This window comes from Rattus norvegicus, chromosome 20 (assembly GCF_036323735.1).
Source record: "Rattus norvegicus strain BN/NHsdMcwi chromosome 20, GRCr8, whole genome shotgun sequence".
Classification (NCBI taxonomy): Eukaryota; Metazoa; Chordata; class Mammalia; order Rodentia; family Muridae; genus Rattus; species Rattus norvegicus.
Genome location: NC_086038.1, coordinates 3,283,984 through 3,307,517, shown reverse-complemented (window position 1 = coordinate 3,307,517; position 23,534 = coordinate 3,283,984). Strand labels below are relative to the sequence as shown.

Here is a 23,534-nt window from a genome sequence, read left to right as displayed (position 1 = left end):
AGCACCAAGCTGCTATAAACTGTAGATAAGCACAACACACACCAAATGAATAAGGTAGGCATTTCATTCTAAAATTTTATGTTATAAGAGCATTATATGCATTCATGCCTTTGTGATTGTGACAGACCCCTAGAACCATAATTACAGACCATCCTGCCTTTGATGTGGTTGTTAGGATTTGAACTCAAGTCCTCTGGAAGAGCAGCCAGTACTCTTCACTTCTGAGTCATCTCTCAACCAGTTATATTTGATAAACAAATAAGGTATACTGATTAATATGTTCTACATTTCAAAGGCCTATTCAGCGTCACCGTGACATTTGTGTAGCTTTGTGTCCTTGTTCACCTTGTAGGGCTTTAGCTTTGGAGAAACTGAGTCATACAAAAACTGTGGTAACCTATAATGGTATGCTATAAAAGCAAGATATAATCTCTTATGGACTGAAGGTTATGACATTTATGGTTTATTTGGATGATAAAAGAGTTTCACCTCAACTTACAAAGGATGAAACTTAACAGAGACAAAGTTGCAAAATCTTAATCTTAGGGAAGTTGCCGACTTATTGTAAACTGTTGACAATTAACAATGCACTGAAATCAAGACTCCCACAGTGGGACCTTCAGTGATTGTCCACGTAAGGGAGAAGTCCGTCACTTTTAAGAGATTTGGAAGTTGCTTGGTCTGTACTTCCTGCTTACTCAGGGGAAATTCATGCTTCGCACAGCTCTGATGGTGTTGACTAGGGAGAGTTTTGTCAGTTTAGCCGCAAGCAACTCGGGCTTCAGGTGCTCCTCAGTTCTCTCCCTGTGTAAACATCATGGGCCACTTTCCTAGAGTTGCTACTGTGTCCAGACACTGATCGCATTGTTGCGAGATTCTAAGAAGAGATAAATCCACACCACAGATTTCAATGTAACTTTTTACTATCCCTTTTTGTAAAGGAAGTTATTTTATAACGATTGCTCTCAGTAACCAACCACCTGCCTCTTGTGGTGAGTAATTGGATAGAATAAACTTCGAAGTTTCTGTAGGTTCTAAGGATATGAAAGTTTAAGTTGCAAGACTCTTAAAACTGTGCTTTGAGATCTGTGGATGTGACTTATAAAGGTCTGAAAAAGTGCTTTAACTGCAATTTATAAAGGTCTAAGCAGGTGTTTTAAGGTGTGCAAATGCAATTTGTAAAGGTCTAAGAAAGTGATTTAAGGTGTATGTAAAAATGAAAAACGTGGGCTGGGGATTTAGCTCACTGGTTAGAGCGCTTACCTAGGAAGCGCAAGGCCCTGGGTTCGGTCCCCAGCTCCGAAAAAAAAAGAACCAAAAAAAAAAAAAAATGAAAAACGTTTCATATTTCTTCCTTATCTATGCTATTGTTATATTTAGGCCTAGAAACTCAGAGTTTAAAATTCATCAATGGAGTTGGGATGAGTTATTGACCTAACTATGATAAACTGCGATTGCTATTACAGTCACAAGCTCAAGATTATGAATTTCCTATGGTATGCTATACTTCTAAATACAGACTTAAAAGTGCTTCTCACTGAGCTAAAAAATGTCTGTCCAATCTGTACACACCCAGTGTTCTGGAGAGAGGAAAGAGTTCTCACGCTTTTTACACCAAGTCATTTTGGGGTCCCCATGCTTTTACTACAACTCAAAGGCGTGATACTGCTGCCTTTTCTACAATGTGACGTTCAGGACAGATTACACAGTGGTATGTTAGCATGTCTAAAATTTATCTCATTTTGTAAACTGAAAAAAATCTTCTAAGCTTTGAAGAATCTACCTAAATCCACCTTTCATGGGTCAAATGGATTCCAGATAAGTACTGTCTATCAACATCCTGTTTCTTCTCCTGCCCATTCATGTCATTCCCAAGGGTGGCGTTTCCTCCTCCTCTCTGAGGTCTTGCGATGCCCCACCCCTAACTAATGAGCCTAAAAGTTTCAAAGTTTCACCTAAGGTGAAACTTTGACCTCCCACTGGGTAACGCGATCTTGGGCTGGTTATAAAGTCCAAGCAGACTGACTCAGACTTGTCCCGGATCTCCAAAGCGGGGCGATGGTGCCGCCCAAGCTGCTCCCACTGCTGGCCGCTGTCCTGGCCCCGACTCAGACTCAAGGCGGTGAGTGCCGGGTCCGGAGGGAAAAGGCCTCTAGTGTAGGGGCGGGGGCGGCACCGGGGAAGCCGGGTCCCCGGGTCGGACACCAGACCCCCGCCCCTTCTCCACCCGCGTCCCGAGCCCCGCGTCCCGCTCCCCGCCCGGCCCGCGCACCCGCCCGGGGTCCCGGGAGGAGGTCCGGGTCTCACCGCGCGCCGCCCCCAGGCTCACACTCGCTGCGGTATTTCAAAACCGCCGTGTCCCGGCCCGGCCTCGGGGAGCCCCGGTTCATGGAAGTCGGCTACGTGGACGACACGGAGTTCGTGCGCTTCGACAGCGACGCGGAGAATCCGAGATACGAGCCGCGGGCCCGGTGGATGGAGCAGCAGGGGCCGGAGTATTGGGAGCGGGAGACGCAGGGAGCCAAGGAAAAGGAGCAGACTTTCCGAGTGAACCTGAGGACCCTGCTTGGCTACTACAACCAGAGCGAGGGCGGTGAGTGACCCCCGGCCTGAGGTCACTACCCCTCAGCGTCCCCACAGAGGTCGGAGACGTCCGGGATCCTAAATCTGAGGGTCCGGGAGCCTAACCGACCAGGGCGTGTTTCCGTTTCCGTTTTGAGAATCCGGGGGTGGGCGGGGGCGCAGGTGGGCGGGGAATAGGAGGGGCCGAGTCTGACCGCGGGGTCCCCCAGACTCTCACACACTCCAGTTGATGTTTGGCTGTGACGTGGGGTCGGACGGGAGCCTCCTCCGCGGGTATGATCAGTTCGCCTACGACGGCCGCGATTACATCGCCCTGAACGAAGACCTGAAAACCTGGGCGGCGGCGGACGTGGTGGCGCAGATGACCCGAAACAAGTGGGAGCGGGCTCGTTATGCAGAGAAACGCAGGGCCAACCTGGAAGGCGAGTGTGTGGAGTCGCTCCGCAGATACCTGGAACTCGGGAAGGAGACGCTGCTGCGCTCAGGTGCGGGGGCCTCGGGCTTCTCCTCCTCTGCCCTCCAGCTGGGTGTCGGTCCTGGGGAAGAAGAAACCCTCAGCTGGGTGATGCCCCTGTCTCAGAGGGGAGACAGTGTCCCTGGGTCTCCTGACCCCTCATCACAGTGACTGCACTGCCTCTCCCAGGGCCCAGCCTTCTCCCTGGAGAGTTCTGAGTCCCTCTCAGGAGGGAAGGAGAGAATTTCCCCCACTTAACAGCAGGGGCTCCCTGCTGTCAGCCATGGCCTCACCCAGACCAGGTTCTCTGCTCAGGCCCACTCTCTGAGGACACTGACTCCTGTCATACTGAATGTGTCAGCCCTTACACCTCAGGACCAGAAGTCTCCTTTACCTCAGAGGAGACATGGACTCCACTACACTAGGCTGGTTCTCCCCAGTTTCTAGAACTTTCCAAAGAATACATTCTCACAGATCCCTCCCTGATGTGGGGTTTGCCTCTCTTCCACACCCCATTTCTCTCTCTTCCTACAGTGGAGAATGGTCCCATGAGCCCTTATGGGGTACCCTGGAGGAATATAAATTTTGGTATTTCTTTTTCTTTCCTCTTTTTTTCGTTCTTTTTCTCATTTCTTACTTTATTTTTTTCTTTCCTTTTTTGAAGGCATTATTTTGCTCCTAGGCAGTGTTTGTCTGCAAACAAATAATAAATCAATTATTTTCCATTCCCTCTTCCGTTCTATGACCGCCCATATCATGCTATAGAACATCACATAAGGACGGCCATGTTGATCCGCTGGCTCATGTGGATTATCTCTTAGCTTCTGAGTCCCTCAGGAAAGTGTGCAGTTCTGTGCTGAGGGCACCAGCTCTCCCTGCAGCTCACTAGTGAGATGACAGTTGAAGTGTCAGACACACACAGTTCAGTGTCATCATTGATTTAACTGTGTCCTGTGTAGATTTAAGTTTGTCTTGTTAACTGTTTGATTTCTTAAATCTTCCACACAGATCCCCCAAAGGCACATGTGACCCTTCACCCCAGACCTGAAGGTGATGTCACTCTGAGGTGCTGGGCCCTGGGCTTTTACCCTGCTGAAATCACCCTGACCTGGCAGTTGAATGGGGAGGATCTGAGCCAGGACATGGAACTTGTGGAGACCAGGCCTGCAGGGGATGGAACCTTCCAGAAGTGGGCATCTGTGGTGGTGCCTCTTGGGAAGGAGCAGAATTACACATGCCTTGTGGAGCATGAGGGGCTGCCTGAGCCTCTCACCCTGAGATGGGGTAAGGAGGGTGTGGGTGCAGACCTGGGGTCAGGGAATGCTGGAGCCTTCTGCAGACCCTGCAGACCCTGGTCAGGACAGAGATGTGGGGTCATGACACCCTCCTTCATTTCCTGAACCTGTTCTACCCAGAGCTGCCTCCATCCACCGACTCCAACATGGAAACCAATGTTATTTATGTTGTCTTTGGAGCTGTGACCATCATTGGAGCTGTGGCCATCATTGGAGCTGTGGCCATCATTGGAGTTTGTGTGAGGAGGAGAAGGAGGAGAAACATAGGTAGGAATGAGCAGGGTCTGAGTGGCTCCTCAGCCCACTTTAGAAGAGTGCTGTGCTCCTTAATGGGAAATATGGCCACACCCCGAATTGCTGCTGTCTCCAACTGTTTCCTCTGTCAGTTCTGGAAACTTCCTCCTGTGAAGACATTCCTTGAACTCTCACAGCTTTTCTTCTCACAGGTGGAATATGAGGAGACTACACCCCTGCTCCAGGTTAGTGTTGGGGGCAGGATTGTCCCTGGGGGTTTTGGGGTGAAGCTGGAGATGTGGGGAGCTCAGGGAATCCATAGTAGCTCCTCCAGAGAAATCCTCCGGGGACCTGAGTCGTACTGTGATATGAATCCATATATACATATGCATACACATATACATAAACATATACATATACATACACATACATATACACGTATAAATATACACATATTTTGTCTTATCTTAGGCAGGGACAGCTGCCAGAGCTCTGATGTATCTCTCCCAGATTGTAAAGGTGACTCTGGGGTCTGACTGGGGAGGGTCAATGTGGACATGACTGGGTTTCATGGACTCCCAGAATCCTCTGTGAGTGGAGGGTTGTTGGGCTGTTGTCTTCACAGTGATGGTTTGTGACTCTCGTTCTCTAGCATGAAGACAGCTGCCTGGAGTGGACTGAGTGACAGATGATGTGTTCAGGTCTCTCCTGTGACATCCAGAGTCCTCTGTTCTCTTTAGACACCAGTGTCTGATGTTCCCTGTGATTCTATGGCTTCTGTGTGAAGAACTGTGGAGCCCAGCCCGCCCTGCACACCTGGACCCTGTCCCTGCACTGTCTGTGTTCCCTACCAAGGCCAACCTTGCTGGTCCAGCCTAGGGGTGGGTGGTGGAGACATCTGCATCCTGTCACTCCGTGATACCCTGAGCATCAGCTCCTCACTTCCACACTGAGAATAAGAATCTGAGTGTGAACTTGATTGTTCACATCCTTGACCCAAGACTGGATGGCTTTTTAATTACTGGATGGAATACTTAGAAGTTCTTTGTTTTGGATTTGTTGGGTTTTTTTGTTTGTTTTTTTGTTTTTGTTTTTGTTTTTTTTTTTTAAATAAATGGCAGATGGAGAAGTTTCCAGAATCTGTGTCACTAAGCTGTGTGTATCTGGTGGGACAGGATGAGGCGGTGGGAGCTGAGTGTGAACAGGGCTGTGCCCTGATGTGCTCAGTCAGTTTTTATCTTTGATGGACTCAGCCTTGGCTCTGCCACCTTGTCTGGGGCCACCCGGCCTGCTTATGCCTTTCTTTGCCTGAGCTAGGTGTTTTCTACTTCATGCACCCTGGTTTCCAAGTAGCATACATGGGGGTTACCACCGGCCAAGAATACTGGAGACTTCTGCTAGCTTGCTTCTACACAAGAGTGAGTTTCACTCTATTATTAGTCAGAGATTTCAGGATATTGAAATTTATTGTAGGTAAGAAGTTTCTGGGAAATCAAAACTTATTCCGTTGGTTTCTGATGTGACGTTTGTTTATCGTTACCCTGACTACCAGTTTCTGTTGTGTGATTTTTTTCTGCCTATAAACAAGTGGTTTTTGCTTGATTACCTGAGACTTGCTCAGAATATTTCTTGTCTCCATTTCTCATGCCTCTTGTCCCATCCTTTCCCACTCCCCTCTCCAAGGTCTCCGTTGACGTTCCCGTGGGCTAGGACGCTTGGTGCCCAACGTCTGGTGCCTGGATAGTAGAGGGGGCTCCGTGAGGAAGAAGACTCAGGTGGCCAGCACTGTATGTAGAAATACCATCGCATGCCATGGGAGCCTGCTGCAGCCGAAATGAAGGTGAGTGATAGAGTCTGATTATGGGACAAGCATTAAGCCAACACGAGGTCTATGGGAGACAGTTAAAAGGGACATTAAACCTGTGAGGAGAAAGGTAAAAACCAATGATTTATTTAAATATTTTGATTTTGTTAAGGATCTTTGCTCTTGGTTTCCTTAAGAGGGAACTATCGATATTATAAGTTGGAATAGAGTAGGAGATGCTCTTAAAGATTTCTATAACACTCTGGGGCCTGAAAAGGTTCCTGTGACTGCTTTCTCTTATTGGAATCTAATTAAAGAATTAATAGATAAAAAGGAGGCTTGCCCGACAGTAATAGCTGTGATATCACAAACTGAGGAGATTCTGAAAGATTCCTTCAAGACCAATAAGGTCAAAACACAGGGAGAAGAGCAAATCTACCTAATTTCCCTAGAAAGTGAGGATGAGGGTGCACAAGGGGGACACGGGGTGCCTGAGGACAGAAAAAAGGTTCACAAAAAAGATGATGAAAGAGAAAAATCTGATATTAGACTCAAGCCAGATGTGAGACCTAAAAAATGTCCTCCTCTTAAAGATCTCTCTGACCTTGACAATGAAAATGACCCAAAATCAGCAAAAGTGAATTGGGAATCCTTAGAAGATGAGGAAGCCAAATACCACAACCCCAATTGGCTTCTGCCATTATCTCTGCCACCTCCTTATAATCGGGCCTCTGCGCCTACTGTAATGGCGGTTGTTGACCCCAAGCAAGAGTTGAAATCAAAAATCACTTATCTTGAGCAACAAATAAAGCTAGAGGAACTTTATCAGTCTGTGATTAACAAGCTACAAAAATTAAAAACGGGATGAGCCTGTGACAGATACAAGCTTAAAAGCAGAAACAACTCGCCCTCCACAGCAGCCTGGACCATCCATACCAAAAGGCAAGATGCGTGTGAATCCTAACCATGAAAATGAAAGCACAGATGTCTTAGAAGCCTTCCCGGTTACAGAAAGTGTAGATGCTCAGGGACAGCCTTGGAGACATCACCAGGGATTTGACTTGAGAATTATCAAAGAATTAAAAGCTGCTGTGGCCCAATATGGTGCTTCTGCTCCTTACACTCTGGCCATTTTAGAATCAGTGGCCGAAAACTGGCTCACTCCTGGGACTGGAATACACTAGTCCATGCCATACTGACAGGAGGCGACCATCTTCTCTGGAAGTCAGAATGTTTTGAACATTGTAAAGAGACTGTCAAGAAGAATGCTCAGGCAGGTGATGGATGGACCTTTGACGAGCTGACTGGATCAGGCAATTATGATATTAATGATTCTCAGATGCAATGTGGTCCTGGGCTGTCGCTCAAGTTCAAGCGGCAGACACTGGGGCCTGGAGAAAACTCCCTGTTAAAGGGAATCCAGGAGCTTCACTTACTGGGGCGAAACAGGGACCAGATGAGCCTTTTGCAGACTTTGTACACAGGCTCAGGACTCCTGCAGGTCGTGTGTTTGGATGTACAGAGGCAGGTGTTGATCCTGTGAAACAATTGGCCTATGGAAACGCCAATCCAGCCTGCCAGGCGGCTATCAGATGCTATAGAAAGAAGACTGATTTGACAGGTTACATCCGCCTCTGTTCAGACATCGGACCCTCATATCAACAGGGTCTTGCTATGGCTGCAGCCTTTGGTGGACAGACTGTTAAAGAATTCATCACCAACAGAGACGAAAATAAACGGGGGTGTTTTAAATGTGGTAAGGCAGGACATTATGCTAAGGATTGTTCCGGAGGTCCAATTAGGAAACAATCTGATCTCCCTGCTCCTGGCCTCTGTCCAATATGCAAATGGGGAAAACATTGGGCAAATTTCTGCAGATCAAAGAGGGAGGCTGAAGGGAACACAATACATCATCAGGGAAACAGAGGGAGGGGCCAGCCCTGGGCCCCGAAACAAGTCTGTGGGGCAGTCAGCTTTGTTCCAGCCAACTTCAAAAATCCATTTCAAAACTTAGTAAATCAACCCCAGGAGTGCGGGACTGGACCTCTGTTCCCCCTCCCACACAGTATTGACCCCTGAGATGGTGGCTCAGGCTCTCAATACTGGAATCTATGGTCCGCTGCCATCTCAAACGTTTGTATTGATTATAGGAAGAAGCAGCGTGACCATGAAAGGGCTGCAGATTTATCCCGGAGCCATAGACAATGATTATACAGGGGAAATAAAAGTCACGGCCAAAGCAGTAGACAGTATTATAACCGTTCCCCAGGGTGAGAGGATAGCTCAGTTAATATTGCTTCCCCTAATGAAAACTGACAATAAAATACAACATCCCAAAAGAGGAGATGGGGGTTTTGGATCATCAAATATTTACTGGGTACAGGAGATGACTGCTCAGAAACCTTCCCTCAGACTCTGGCTAGATGGAAAGTTATTTACAGGATTAATTGATATGGGAGCCGATGTGACTGTTATTAAACAAGGAGATTGGCCCTCCCATTGGCCTACTGTAGAGACATTAACTAACTTGAGAGGGATTGATCAGAGTATGAACCTGAGAAAAGTTCAAAATACCTTACTTGGAGAGATAAGGAAAATAATTCAGGCCTCATTAATCCTTTTGTAATTCCTCATTTGCCTGTGAATTCATGGGGGAGGGTCTTCCTTTCCTAATGAGGAGATTGCTGCTCAGATGTTGGCCCAGGGACACAGCACCAGTAAAGAATTGGGAGAGCGAGAAAACGGCCCTACAACCTATCTCAGCCACAGGCCAGAAGGATGAAAATGGATTGGGAAATTTTTTATTTCGGCCATTGACCTGCCTGCACCCCAAGAGTATGCTGATCCAATTATCTGGAAGTCTGATGAGCCCATGTGGGTCGATCAATGGTCTTTAACAGCTGAAAAACTACAATTAGCACAATTATCAGTGCAGGAACAATTGGAAGCAGGACATATTCAAGAGAGTAACTCTCCATGGAATACTCCTATCTTTGTTATTAAGAAAAAGTCTGGCAAATGGAGGCTGTTACAAGATTCAAGAGCTGTGAATGCTACCATGGTACTCATGGGTGCCCTCCAACCTGGACTGCCTTCTCCTGTAGTACCTCTAGGTTATTTTAAGGTAATAATTGATTTGAAAGATTGCTTTTTTACAATTCCTTTATATCCTGATGTGATATCAGAAAAGGTTTGCCTTTAGTCTACCATTTATAGATTTTAAAGAACCTACAAGGCGCTAGCAATGGAGAGTCTTGCCTCAAGGAATGGCCAATAGTCCCACCCTATGCCAAAAAATACCTTGCTAAGGCCATACAAACAATCAGAGGTTCTTGGATAAGCATGCATATTGTCCATTACATGGATGATATATTAATAGCAGAACACGAAGGTGGACAGGGTTTACAATGCCTTACCCAGCTGACAAAAGGCCTGCAGCTTCATGGTTTCCAATAGCTCCAGGAAAGGTTCAGTTACAGGAGCCTACACTTACTTGGGATTCCAAACGAACAGACCAAAGATAATTCATCAAAAGGCTCCCATTCTCAGGGATCAATCATACACTCTTAATGACTTCCAAAATTGTTGGGTGATATTAATTGGCTTCGACCTTATTTGAAACTTAACTACTGGAGAATTAAAACCCTTGTTTGATGTATTCAAAGGAGATCCTGACCCTAAATCCTGAAGATCAATTTCTCAGTCAGCACCTTTGGCACTGCAAAAGGTCGAGGACGCCATTGCCAAACAATTTGTCACTCATACAAATCATCATCAACCTTTGGTGCTCATCACATTTAAGCTGACCGTGACACCAGCCGGCCTTATTTGGCAGAGTAACCCTATGGTGTGGATCCATTTACCTTCTTCCCGGAAGGAGATTTTATTACCTTACTGTGATTCTGTATCAGAGGTCATTATTTTAGGAAGAGAGAATGCTAGAAAACACTTTGGAATTGAGCCAAGAAGTTATTCAGCCTCACCCCCGACCTCAGGTGGACCAGCTTTCACAGGACACAGACACAGGGCCTGCTGCCTGGGCCTCAGGCAGGAGATTTAGACGACCATCGTCCACCTGACAGGCGAATTCAATTTTGTAAGCCACATGCTCTTATATGTCCCCAAATTATTAGTAAAGATCCTTTAGGTGAGACTTGACTGGTGTTTACTGATGGATCCTCTAACGGCATTGCAGCCTGTACTTTAAAGATGAAAATAGTTAAATTCCAGACTCAAAACTCCTCCGCCTGAGTGGTTGAACTACAGGCCAGTGCTGCAGTCCTTTCTGCCTCTCCTGAGGAATCCTTGAATGTTTATATGGACAGCACTTACCTAGCCCATCCCACACTCTGTTAGAACCTGTGGGACACATTCAATGTCTTGGAAACAGCCACTTTGTTTTTAAGTTGTCAAAAAACTTATCCAAAAATGGACCAAGAAGTGTTACTTGGGACACCTTAGGGCCCATTCTGGTCTGCCAGGACCTTTGACCCGAGGCAAGGAAGTGGCAGATGGGGCCGCTAAGTTCATAGCCACCGCCTCCCCTGGCCTACCTGAAAGTCTTCACCGGGCACAGACAGCTCATTCTTTCCATCATTTAAATGCTCACACATTAAGATTGACGTTTGATATTACAGAGAACGAGCCAGACAGGGAGTCAAACAATGTCCTTCCTGTGAGACTCACCTCCCAACTCCACACTTGGGAGTCAATCCCAAAGGCTTGGTACCAAATACAATCTGGCAAATGGATGCCACACACTGCTCAGAATTTGGTAATTTACAATATATTCATGTTTGTACAGATACCTATAGTGGGTTCATTGTTGCTACCCTACGAACTGGGGAAGCCAGCAACCAGGTCAGTGCCCACTACTACATTGCTTTTCTGTCTTGGGGCTTCCCTAACAAATTAAAACTGATAATGGTCCAGGTTATATCTCAAAGGCTTTTCAAGAATTTTGTACACAGTTACACATCGCACATCTTACAGGGATTCCCTGTAATCCTCAAGGACAAGGCATGGTAGAAAGAGCACATTTGTCTTTAAAAACCACTACTGAAAAAATTTAAAAAGGGAGAATGGTACCCTATGAAGGGTACCCCCAGAAATATAGTGAACCATGCCCTTATTTTAATTTTTTTAAAATTGGATGGTGATAAAAAGTCAGCTGCAGATTGCTTTTGGCACCCTAATTCACAAAAACAGTTTGCCTCGGTCAAATGGAAAGATCCTTTAGATGAAAATGGCGTGGACCCGAGCCAGTGCTTACCTGGGGGAGAAGGTCAGTCTGTATTTCTTCTCAAGAAAATGAAGCAGCCAGATGGCCGCCAGAGCGATTGGTAAAACAAATCGATAATGATAATAAATCCAGGGAATAACCTCTTCCCTGAGAATACGTGTTCTTTTTCTTTTCAGGAAAACGATTGAATTCGGCTTGCTGGTGATGTTCCTTTGGGTGGTCCTTTGAGCCAATGAAAATCACTTGTGAGGCTTCAGCACCAGGTGAAAGGGAGGTAACTTCCCCGTTTGCCTGGCGTTTTTTTCCTGACAGGAAATTATACTAACCATGCTAAACCTCAGAGATATGATTGTCTCAGAGCCGTGGCTGATGGCCCACCTGTGGGATGCCAATCTGCTAAAATGTTACATTTTACAGATTTTAAGACACGGCCTGTGGGTTCGGTCCCCAGCTCCGAAAAAAAGATAAAAGAAAAAAAAAAAAGAAAAAAAAAAAAAAAAAGACACGGCCTGGAAAAGTTGCTCCTGTCTTGTGCTTTTTTGTCTGATCAGCAACGTTCCTACTGCATAGACAGATGGATTGAGGAGAACATGGGCTGTCCCTATCATTCATGCAGAATCCATGATGTTAGGACCTTAAGAAATGATGAGATTATTATCCAAGGTCCTTATCAGGGCCACAGTTTTTATCGCACACCCGCAGGCTGTACATGAGTTGTTTGAGATCCACTCGATCCTCACTGGAGTACACCAGTCAAGGGAGCCATGTATATGACAAGAGACACAACCTGGCCTAGCAGCTCTGTCTGTATTTGGCCTTCTCTTGTCCAAGTACAAACCACCATTCTTGCAGAAATCCAACAACAAGAAAAAGAGTTAAATGCACCACTCACCTCTCTGTCTTCATGATATCCTTTCTCCTTCCTGGCTCTCTTCTCTGAGAAGGCCTCGTGATTGCCAACATTGCAGATCTTGGCCATGTATGCAGGTGAAGGCAGACACAAGATCAAATGAGGCCTCTCATTGGGGAAGAAGACAGGGAGCAGAAAGGGAGAAGCAACATGGAGGCAGACGTAAATGATCCTAGCCACGTATCTTTATGTAGACACAGGTTGTTATGAATATTTCTTCAGGGATGGATTTCTGTAGACAGGTTTATCTTATCTACGTGGGTGGTTAATACCCTTATCAATCGGATGTAAGTTAATTGTGTGGATGCATTGTACATAGAGTGTACAGCCCAGCCCTGTCTGGGCTCAAAGTTTGTGGCCTCCCGTGAGCCGCACCTGGTGTCTGCCTGATGTAATGTGGCAGCGTGAGGACAGCCATAGTTGCCCTGGTGGCCCAAGAAGGCTACAAAACAAAGTGCACTGGTTCCTGGCAGGCGCTCGGACAGGTGTGCGGACTTGGGAGCCTTGGCCTCGCCACCAAAGCACTAGCCGCCGACCTGAATGCAGGAAGTGTCCATTCACAGTCTACTCGCATGCCGACCTCCTCCCAACATCTCGAGCTGCTGAGTGACTGTGGGCCTCCGTGGCTAGGCTACACCCAGGGAACGGGAAATAGCCAGAGGCCTCAGGGTAACCGTGCAGAGCTGCTGGCCACAGGTGAAGACTTTTCAGATGCTAAGGTCTCAGAGAGCACTTGTCTGGAATCAGGGTCTGACATGGCTTTGTGCACAGTTGAAACTAATCCTTGCAAAAGAAAAAAGAAAGTCAGTGAAGGCTTCCCCCGACACTTGCATAATTTTTCTAAGTGATGTGGACTTCCGTCCTGGCTCCTCCACTCCGTTCCCAGCCCTTAAAGCTGCTCAGCAGCACTGTTCTGAGATTGGATCCTCAAGTTGCCCTGTTCCTGTACAGCAGCGCAGAGCCCCTATCAAGTGGACCTGAGCTGTGTTAATTCCCCTCCTCCTCTGTGCTCTTCCACATTCCTGGAGGCTTCACTCCATCATGGCAACCATTACCATTGAGGTCCAGCCTCTGCTACAGCTGTTACCAATCCTCCTCAGCCTTGGGGAATAGTTCAATTCTAAGTAGTCTAAATATTTAGAGTTTGTTTCACATAGGACAAGGGCATGCCATAGGACATCAATGCGTCTTTGAAATGCCTTAGGTCCATCATGTGTACAGCACCCCATCCTGTATTGTCATAACCGTGTGGGTGGATTATCTCCATTAGCCAGCATATGCTGTGGTGGAACTACTTGGAATGCTGTTGGGATTCTGTGACCCAGGACAGCCTGTCCTCAAAAGGTGCTGTGGGTTTATACCTGTCCATGAAACATGGCAGTCTCCTCTGACCATCCTCCTGCTTTCCACTTTGACCTGACCGCCCTCTGACCCAGGTTCTTCCTCTCTTTCTACCTGGGGGAAGCTCCCTCTCTCTGCTCCAGTCACTGGGAATGAGCCTATTGGTTCTCCCTTTTCTTGTGTTTGACATTTTGCAATCTTCTACCTCTGTTAGTTTCTCCAGTTGCACAGCCAACTCTGCTACTTCTCAGAAGAGAGAGAGGAACCCTCCTGTTTTCCTTTTTCCCTCCATGTTTTGAATCCCAAGGTTCTCCATTTCTTCCCATATTTATTCCAGTTCCTCAGTCAAATCTTTCCTCCGCTTTATAAATAATAGTCCCAAATGATGGAGAGTGGAAAAGAAAACTGACGTGGAAATACATGTGGGGCATGGCCCAAGAAAAGCCTTAGAAAACACAAATGTTGATTTTTGAAACAAAGTATCCATTCCTTTTTTCCTGCCTGTTTCCAACCCAGCCTCTTTAAACATTTCTCCCAACCCTTCCTCCCACAATTCTCCTACAGTCTAGTCAAACAGTCCCTTCTCCCAGTTTTCCCAATACCGGTGGCTCCAAACTACACCATGTAGTTCCTAAGCAGTGCTCGGCAAAATCGGTCAAACCAGCGCCAGGCCCCACCTTCTTGTCTCAGCTTTAAGATGCCCTCACAGGAACTGTCAAAATTTGTGTCTCTTGTGGAAATGGCTACACCAAGGCCTCTCATCAGCCTGAAGACATCCCAGTAGCTGTCCAGGGTGGCTCATTTGCTTTTTTCTGAAGCAGGAGCTCCCCACAGGAGCTGTCCATGTTGGGGGCAACTCCTCTCCTGCCTCTCCCAGCAGCTCCACAGAGAGGGCACCACAGCAAAGCTGCCTGCAGCCAGGAAGGACTTCTTATCTGAACCCATCGGGCCAGTTCAGAGAAAGGTAGTGCATCTGAAAAAAAAAAAAAAAAAAGAAAGAAAGAAAGAAAGAAAAGGAAAAAAGACCTATCAATCCCTGAGCAAACAAAAGACAAAACAAAACAAAAAAAAAAAAAGAAAGCAAAAGGAAAAACAACAACAAAGAAAAAGAATCCCCCCCCCAACCACCAGCCCCTGAACTTCCCAGAAAACCCACCAATACTTAAACAAGAAACCTATCAATCCTTGGATAAGCAACAATCTTTCAACTTCTTATAAACAAAATAGCACAAAATGAGAAAAAGGAGAAAAAATATGGCTGCTAAAAACTGTACAGGGCAGGACCCAAGAACAGCCTCAGTAAGCACCCTGTTGGCTTTTTGAAACAAAGTATCCACTCCTCCTTTTCCTGCCTTTTGTTCTAAGGAACTTGAAATAACCCCCCCCCCCATTCTGCATCGCCCCACATTTGGCACCACTTGTAAAATGTGCATTTTATTTTCAAACAATGTTCAATTCTGTACACTCTAAGCTGTTAGCTGCAAATTCCATCAAAGGTGCAGCAAATCGCTTCTTTCTGCCCCAGCCTGCAGTGATATGCCCCGACAGGAGCTGTCAAAACTTGCTGTTTCATTCCTAATATTAGGCAGAGGCCCTGTCTACAGGAGCTGTCGATGGTTGGGCATCGCCTGTCCTGCCTCAGCCTACTGTTGTCAGGAGAGGCTATTCACAATGGTGACTCCTTTCCTGCCTCAGCCTACAGTCTTGGTAAACTCCCACCCCAGGAGCTGTCTCACGAGAGTTGTCCATAGTGCCAGCACCTCCTCTCCTGCCTTGCCCAGCAGCTCCACAGAGATGGCACTGTAAACTTATATTTTTCTCATCTTACTTTAATGTGGTCTCTTAAATGCTTTAACCTCCCTTCAAGCCCACAACCCACTAAAGGTAGTGGGAAAAAATGGGTATTAGGATCCAGAGAAAATGGACCTGTTTAGGAATTGATCTTTGGGTTCTACAGGCAAGGGGTGGAAATGCTGCAGCTGTCCATGTCTGGTGGGGCCTGCACAACATGCACAGCCATCAGCAAGACAGGCCCTCGTCTCTTCTTCCTCAGTCTTGCAAGGATAAGGCACAGCTCATGAGGCTGCAGGTGCGTGCTTGGCTGCAGATGACATTGTAACAGGACTAGAGACAGGAGGCAGTTGGGCAAATTCTTCATGTAACTTCCTTGTGCCCGTAGGACCTGTCCAGTCCTGATTATGTTTATACCACTTCTATTCGCTAACAGCTCAGGGCTGTGTGTGTCCTATTTTATGACTTTGTGGGTCAGATAACATCCAGCCCATTATAGGTAGCCCAGGTCACATGGTAACTTGGTGGCCCATTGTCAAATGTTCAGGTTGCACCAAGGCCAGGAGCTGTCTCTCACAGGGGGAAGAGTTGTCTGCAGATGATGGTGGAGCCTTGCTCCAAAATCCCAAAGTTCTCTTCTGTGATTCCCTCACAGAGGCCTGCCAAATCCTCAAAACAACATCCTTCTCTGTCACTTATGCCTCAAGTACCATCAGGTCTGCTGGATCATATGGTCCAAGATGTTGGAGCAGCCTGAACCACAGCCGGGACCTGTTGAAGAGTCTTCACCTGTCCCAGGACCCACAGGAAGTTAGCAGCTCTCTGATTCAGAAGGCTTATGGGCCAGAGTAACAGATCCAAGTGAGGGATGTGCTGTTTGCAGAATCCAAAGACACAATTAAGCCCTGTGCTCCTTTCTTGGTGGTAGGAGGGGCCAGGTCAGGAACCTTTCCTTCATCTTGGATGGAATGTCTGTGCCTGCCCCATCCACTGGATTCCTGAATTCCCCTGAATTAAAAGGATTTGAATATTTGGTAGGCTTTTTTTTCAGCCCTCTGAAGCATACATATGTTACCAGAATCAAAAGTTGTTCTGACCACATCTCCCTATACATCTCCTATGAGGCCAGTGCAGAGCAAGACAGATTGACTGTGAGAATGACTTGACAATTGATGGTGCCAGTGATTTCTCAAATTTCTACAAGGATGTGTTGCTGTCTTTGATTCACTATTTTCCTAGGCAGAGGGAACTCTGAAGGCTTCCACTTACCCTTTCCAACCATGATAGCCCTCAGTCCACAGGTCAGGGAACCAGTGTGAGCATTCTGACAACCTCTAAGTACATGTATCCCAATTCTACCTTCTGGGACTGGAAAAATAACCACAGGATGAATTCAGGAACCCACTGGGCCTGATGTGATTCAGATTTCAGCCAAAACCTCATTAATCCCTGGCCCTCCATAACACTCTACTCTGACTGAAGAACCATAATGTTTCCCGGGAGCTCCTGGAGTCAGCATTAATTTGGGCCAATATGCAATAGAGCCTGGTAAGTCTGATTAGTTCTCCCCCCCCCCAGTGTATGGTTATCCTGGGTCTCCTGAGGTCCCACTAGGAAAGCACTGGAGAAAGGCTAGCAGTATACAGTTTAGATGTTTAATAAGGTACTTACTCAGGGTAACCTGGCCATTCATTCATTCAAGGAGTTCTGCATCTGCAAACTGTCTCAAGGTTAGAAACTGATTCATGAAACAAGATGCTCTTTGGCCACTAGTATATAGCCTTTCTCTCATTTGTTGACAATTTTCCCACTTATGTGACCAAACACAAATTCAGTAGGCTTCTGTGGTGATTTGATTAAGAATATTTCCTGAGCCTTGGTTGTACATACCCAGAGGCAGGCAGATCTGTGAGTTCGAGACCAGCCTTGGGTACAGAGTGAGTCCCAGGGCAGCCAGGGATACACAGAGAGCCATGTAGCTGGTCTTCCTTACTTTGTTGGTTCTTTTGTCCCCACCCTTTGTCCTCCTGGTTTTATCCCCTATGACTAGAGAGGAAAGAAGCAGGAGAGAGAGAGAGAAAGAGGGATACACACACACACACACACACACACACACACACACACACATATTGAGAGAGAGAGACCTGTCAATCTAATTTCTTTCCAACAATTCCTTCCATCATCCAGCCCAGCCCCGTCTAACGTTTCTCCCAACTCCTCCCTCAATTCCGGACACTGCACTTAAACAGTCCCTTCTCCCAGATGTCCCAATTACAGCAGCTCCAGACTGTGACAACCGTTCTAGCCTCTCTGCTCAGTCAGCTCCTCCTGGCTCTACTATCTCCCAGGTCAGGTGTAAGGTAGGGCTGTCAATGAATCTTCAACCCCTTTTCAGTAGACCTTCTTTTGATAAACAGTTCAGCCAACCCTTCAAACAAACCTTTTTCACCTTTTTTTTTTTTTCGGAGCTGGGGACCGAACCCAGGGTCTTGCGCTTGCTAGGCAAGCGCTCTACCACTGAGCTAAATCCCCAAACACCCCCTTTTTCACCTTTTTAAAAGGTTAAAAATCACAGATTAAAGTCCAATGTCCAGTCAGTGTTCCCATACTGAAAACCTCACCCAGACTCAATTTTATGTTCCTTCCGTCATTATCCCACACCCTCAAAATCCACTCCCACACGTTCCCCAGACTTCTGCTTAGTGAATTAGCAAACCTGTCAAGTTCCTCACATGTGTGCACAGAAGTAGAGGCTCCTCCTCATGGACTACACACTCGACCTCGCCTCCTGGAATCTACTTTGTCTGAAGTCTGGTTGTAGGACTAGAGACAGGAAACACAGCCCTGAAAAACATGGAGTTGAGGAAGGACTGCTGGGTCAGGTCAGCAGATATATGTGAGACCCTCAGAATGGAAGGAGGGACGTGTGTTGAGTTCAGGGAGATGTTTTGTCTTTCTTTCAACAGGAGAAGAAAAGCTATAACTTCCCTCAAAATTAATAAATATTACATTTGACCAGGGGAGACCCCCTGAAAATCTTATTTGCAAAAATGAAGGAAGAAAACAAATACAACATCAAAATAAACAAAACAAAACATGAATTCTCGTCCCTCTACATGGAAACAGCTCTGAAACTGGCTGAGACATGAATGTCTGCAGACAGGGTGTCACTATGCATAGCCAGTGAATCTCGGTGGCCACAAAGCCTGCATGGCTTCTCAAGTCACCCTTTCCCATGGCATGGCTGGATACTTACACTGCAGCTTGGGGATATAGCACAGACAGACATATAGAGTCTGATGAATTTCCTTCTCGCACATAGAACAGAATCATCTTGAACTGAACTGTGTACACTTTACAGTCCATGCATGTGTTAATGCAGAAATGGATGTTACCTATAAACGTTAGTGTGTTTACAGGGAAAGGACCAGACACCAAAGGAGACCAGACAAATCGTCCAGATGATCCAACCTCAAATACTTCTTAATCAATTAAATAGTAATTCTTAATGAGAATTAAGAATTATTAACTCTTTATGATTATGTTTTTATCCTTGTTCTCACTGTGTATAGTTGATGATGTCAGAGAACGATTTGCCTTTTATAGGACTAACGGGGGCAATGCTGAGGTAATGTTGTTGTGCTCTGTGTGAGGAAGCCTCTCCGTCCTACCCTGCCTACCTAAAGCACCTTCTGAAGGATGAGATACAAAGCCTATGTCCTATAGCCAAGGGGAGCTGAGGGCAGGATTGTGGTCAGAGGGAGGAACTCTGGGAAGAGAGAAGCATGGGGGAGTCACCACCCAGACTCAGAGGGGTCGGGATGTGTGAATCTGAGGAGAGGTGAGCAGCCACATGGCAGAACTTAGGATGGTGTAAATGGGATAACTGAGTTAGGAGAAGCCTGGACAGGCCCAGCATGAAGCCTAGGCATCCATAAATAAATGTAAGTCTGCTGTCATTATGCAGAGCAAGGACGGGCAGGCAGGAATGCCCCACAGAAGCAGCAGGAGCTGGAGCAGGAGCAAGAGCAAGCAGACAAAGAGCAAGCGATTCCTTCCATGTCTTCACTGAGGCCTCCAGCAGAAGGTGTGGCCAGATTAGAAACGGGGAGGGACTCCACTCAAATAATCAGGATTGCAGGTGTCTCTTCCTCCATCAAAGGAAAGGATCAGAAACTGATCTTCCCACTTCACCTTAAGTAAAACCGCCTCACAGCTGTTGACCTCCATTTTGGGGTTTTAGTTAACCCCCCATGTAGCTGACATCAAACAATCAACATCATAGTCCAGGTCAGAGTCTGCACCTACTCTGGGGCTTTGCAGCTCCTCTGAGCACTCAGGGCTCTGCCTCCTGCCTCCCCTCTTACAGGGCGTTTTCTTCCCAGGGCTGGAAAAGCATGTAAAGTTCTTCTGGATGTAAGTGTGATGAGAGCAGGGCAGCATGAGACCTGAGAGCCCTGGAGAAGCACAGACAGCAAGGAAGCCCTGGGGCAGCACAGCCAGCCTGGGTCCCCTTTACCCTCAGCTCCGTGGGCTCAGACTCCGTCCTCTCTGTTTCTTCCACCAGGAGGTGCTATTGGACAAGAACGGGACGCTTCTCTACCATCTTTAACAGGTGAGACCTGGAGGGTCAGCAGTGGGAGGGAAGATGGGGAAAGGGACACCTTTCTCTGAGGAACATTCTGGGTGTTTGGATGTTCTGGTCTGTTATAAATTAATATCCAACCATCTGAGTGGAATTTATCCTGTTCATGGGGAATCAAAACTGACATCTGCTCAATTACAAAGATCAGCACACAGTGTGTCTTCTCCCTGGAATGAGGCCGTGATCCACTGTGCACAGCAGGTCCGTACAGTGAAAGATCTTTTGTATATTTAATTTTATGCTGTTCTGTAAATTGTCATTTCAATACACTATTTCAACCATCTCAATGGCTGGTGGTCCACTGTTGTCTGAACAGCACTGTGCCCTCCGCCCCTGGCCTCACACTCTCGATGTGTAGAAGAAAGACAGGCAGGATAATTAAAATCATACTTTTATATTTTATTTTCATGACCTGTCCTCTTTGTGCATATAAACATGTAGGTGCACAGCCATTGATCCCTTGGAACTGAAGTCACAGACGGTGGAAGCCACCGTGTGCTGAGGGAACTCAGCCTGGATCCTCTGCACCAGCAACAAGTGCTCCTGGCTGCTGAGCCCTCTCCCCAGCCACCATTGGAATGTTTGCCTCAGGAACCACACAGCTGCCTCACAGCTGCTGGCTGACGCCATAGAGAAACCAGAGGCCAAGGAAGAGACAGGGTCAGTGCAGAGCTCAGGAGGGAGGGGAGCTGGGCACGGATGGGGTGAGACCTGAGGGACAGAGACATAGAGGGGCTGAGCAGGAGGAGACAGAGACAAAGGAGAGACCTAACCCAGCAGAGTGCCCTGTGTGAGGGCATTTCCCTCAGCCTGCACTGGACACATCTCCAGAACCCTGCTGGCCTCTTACACTTCACAGTGACTGCTGTGCTGGTTTGAATGAGAACAGCCACACAGGCTCATGGGAATGAATCCTTCAAATCCAGCTGAGGCCATGTTCAGAGAGGATTGGGAGGTGTGGCCTTGATGGAGGATGTCTGCCACTGGGTTGGGCACTGAGGTTTTAAAAGACTTTCACTGGGCTGGAGAGATGGCTCAGTGGTTAATAGCAATGACTGCTCCTGAGTTCAAATCCCAGAAACCACACAGTGCCTCACAACCATCTGTAATGAGATCTGATGCCCTCTTATGGTGTCTGAAGATAGGTACTTTATGAATAAATTATATATATTATATACAATAATATTTTATATTACATATATTAGATATATCAAAATTTTTTAAAAATCGACTTTCACTATTGCCAGTGTCTCAGTCTGTTACTTGCAAATCAAGTCGGGAGCTCTCAGCTGTTCCCACACCACACCTCTCCTCTGCCATCATGGACTCAAATCCTCTGAAACTATATAACAGATTAAACATATTCTTTTATAAGATACCTTGGTCATAGTGTCTTATCACAGTAATAAAAACTAACTAGAGCTAGTGTGCTAACACAGGCCTTCAATCCTATTGTGGTTGATTGAATATGTGGCCCCCATAGACTCATATGTTTGGATGCTTGGCCCACAAGAGTGGTACTATTAGGAGGTGTGGCCTTGTGGGAGAAGGCGTGGCCTTGCTGGAGGAAGTGTGTCACTGAGAGGAAGGACTTTGAGGTCTCTGTGCTCATGCTCTGCCCAGTGTGGAATGAGAGCCTCTTCCTGGCTGCCTTTGGATCAAGATGTAGAAGTCTCAGCTCCTTCAGCACCATGTCTGCCTGCAGCTGCCATGCTTCCGCTATAATGGACTAAACCCCTGAAACTGTTACCCAGCCACTATTGAATGTTTCTTTTTACAAGTGTTTCCTTGGTCAGGGTGTTTCTTCACAACAATGAAAGGGAAACTAAGACACCCAGCCCACAGGATGCAAAGGCCATGTATCTCTGTGGGGTCAAGACCAGCTTGGTCTACATAGTAAATTACAGGAGAACCAGAGCAGTGCAGACAGACCTTGTATCAAAAAACAGAATAAATGAGAAGAAAAGTAACAGAGACGGATCCTTTCTGTGGGGCTGCCTACCCCAACTGCATCCTTAGGTCAGTCAGGATGGAACCTAAGAGCTTCAAGTTCCCACGGAAAACACTCACAGCACCTAATAAGAGTGGTTCACTGAAACAGGAGCCGCTGAATCCTGGTGAGGCTGCTGGGCTGCTGTGGAGACCTGCATGGGGAGGTGACTGGAGTTCACAACTGTGCTCACCCACATTTGTTGCTCTGTGTGATGGGTGACTCTCTTCAGGAGCCCCCACCCATCTCTCCTCTTCTCCCACTTCAGTTATGTGACTGCGATTTGTAGAGCTCCACGGAGTCAAGAAACCTGAAAATTTAATCTTTCCCCATACTCTGACCAGGGATGAAACCTCACATCACCAGCGTGTGCTCTCTGGCCTGAGAATCATCTTTCCTCCAATGTCCACACTGCTCAGGCCTGAGGAACTCTGGGGCCAGCTCGGTTATCAGATCCACTGTCCCACACATTCATGTCCCTCACCTTCTCAGCTCATAAGTGTGAGTGAAGGTCAGAGAGGGAGTGAGAGGTCACAGATTGATAACTTCTCCCACACTCTCTCATTATTCTGTGGTATAGTTAATTACAGTTCCCCTCCTACCGTGATTTAGTCACTAAAGCAGCTGCACAGGAGAAGTGTGGACATAGGGTAAGTGCAGTGTAGCACAGGGCGCTTTGCTGTCTGTGGTCTCCACAGGGGTCTCTTCCCTGTGGACAACGGGGTCTCCTGTGCTGAGACAACCACCCGGGTCCACATGGACAATCTCAGGACTCGGAATGAAGATCCTTGTAAAACGCACCCACCTGGAGCCACAGATGCATCTTCTGGGAATAAACACAAGGAATCTGGGTCTAAACCCGAGGTTCAGTAGACAGATCCTGAGGGAAGAGGCAAAGTCTCCTCTTTACAGATGAGAGTCCTGCACTCAGGCTTGGCAGTTTGAGCCGCCCATGCAGGTGAAGGGAGCCTGGCCTCTGTGGGGTCCGGGTGGGGCTTGCAGGCCAGCACCTCCTCTTAAAGGAGAAGCATTTCTCACTGCATCTTTAACTGCTTGTGTTTTCATTGTATTCCCGGAAGTGGCTTTTTTTCTAGAAGACTCCAGGGTCTGACTTCTAAAGAGAAGAAGGAAGAAGAGGGTGGAGGAGAGGACACAGGGAACCTGGCCTGCGGTTGTCTCCTGGTGTCCAGACAGCTTCTGGGTGACACCATGACAGAGCTCTGTCCCACAGCACAGGGTTCAGGC

General features: G+C 47.0%; 1 protein-coding gene, 1 long non-coding RNA gene, 1 other non-coding gene and 2 pseudogenes across 12 annotated transcripts in view; 4 read left to right on the top strand and 1 right to left on the bottom strand.

The window, feature by feature from the left end:
- The window catches only part of RT1-CE12 (RT1 class I, locus CE12), a 56,519-nt gene extending 39,832 nt beyond the window's left edge, over positions 1–16,687 (top strand). Inside the window, exons 7-9 of one of the 5 annotated variants that reach the window (XR_010060667.1) lie at positions 6,250–6,406; positions 11,789–11,886; positions 16,310–16,687. Coding sequence is in view for 1 of the 5 variants with exons in the window: in XM_063279095.1 (XP_063135165.1) it covers positions 6,250–6,260 (11 nt within the window). In the remaining 4 variants the exon portion in view is untranslated. Of the gene's footprint in view, positions 1–6,249 lie in introns of all 5 variants that reach the window. The other 4 variants (XR_010060666.1, XR_010060664.1, XR_010060665.1 and 1 more) reach the window with 4 other exon arrangements.
- Positions 1–23,534, bottom strand: part of LOC120098828 (uncharacterized) — a 98,233-nt gene that overhangs the window by 74,076 nt on the left and 623 nt on the right. For 2 of the 6 annotated variants that reach the window (XR_010060953.1, XR_010060952.1), the window contains one exon: positions 5,509–23,403. This is a non-coding gene — a long non-coding RNA (uncharacterized LOC120098828). The remainder of the gene's footprint in view (positions 1–5,508; positions 23,404–23,534) is intronic. The other 4 variants (XR_010060954.1, XR_005497432.2, XR_010060955.1 and 1 more) reach the window with 4 other exon arrangements.
- On the top strand, positions 2,046–5,705 carry RT1-CE14 (RT1 class I, locus CE14). Its single transcript, NR_172019.1, has 8 exons — positions 2,046–2,122; positions 2,324–2,593; positions 2,793–3,068; positions 4,046–4,321; positions 4,453–4,599; positions 4,779–4,811; positions 5,038–5,085; positions 5,219–5,705. It is a non-coding gene; the product is annotated as an RT1 class I, locus CE14 (transcript).
- Cdk2ap1-ps7 (Cdk2ap1-ps7 pseudogene) lies at positions 13,070–13,216 on the top strand (annotated as a pseudogene).
- Positions 20,022–20,327, top strand: LOC224733l-9 (LOC224733l-9 pseudogene; annotated as a pseudogene).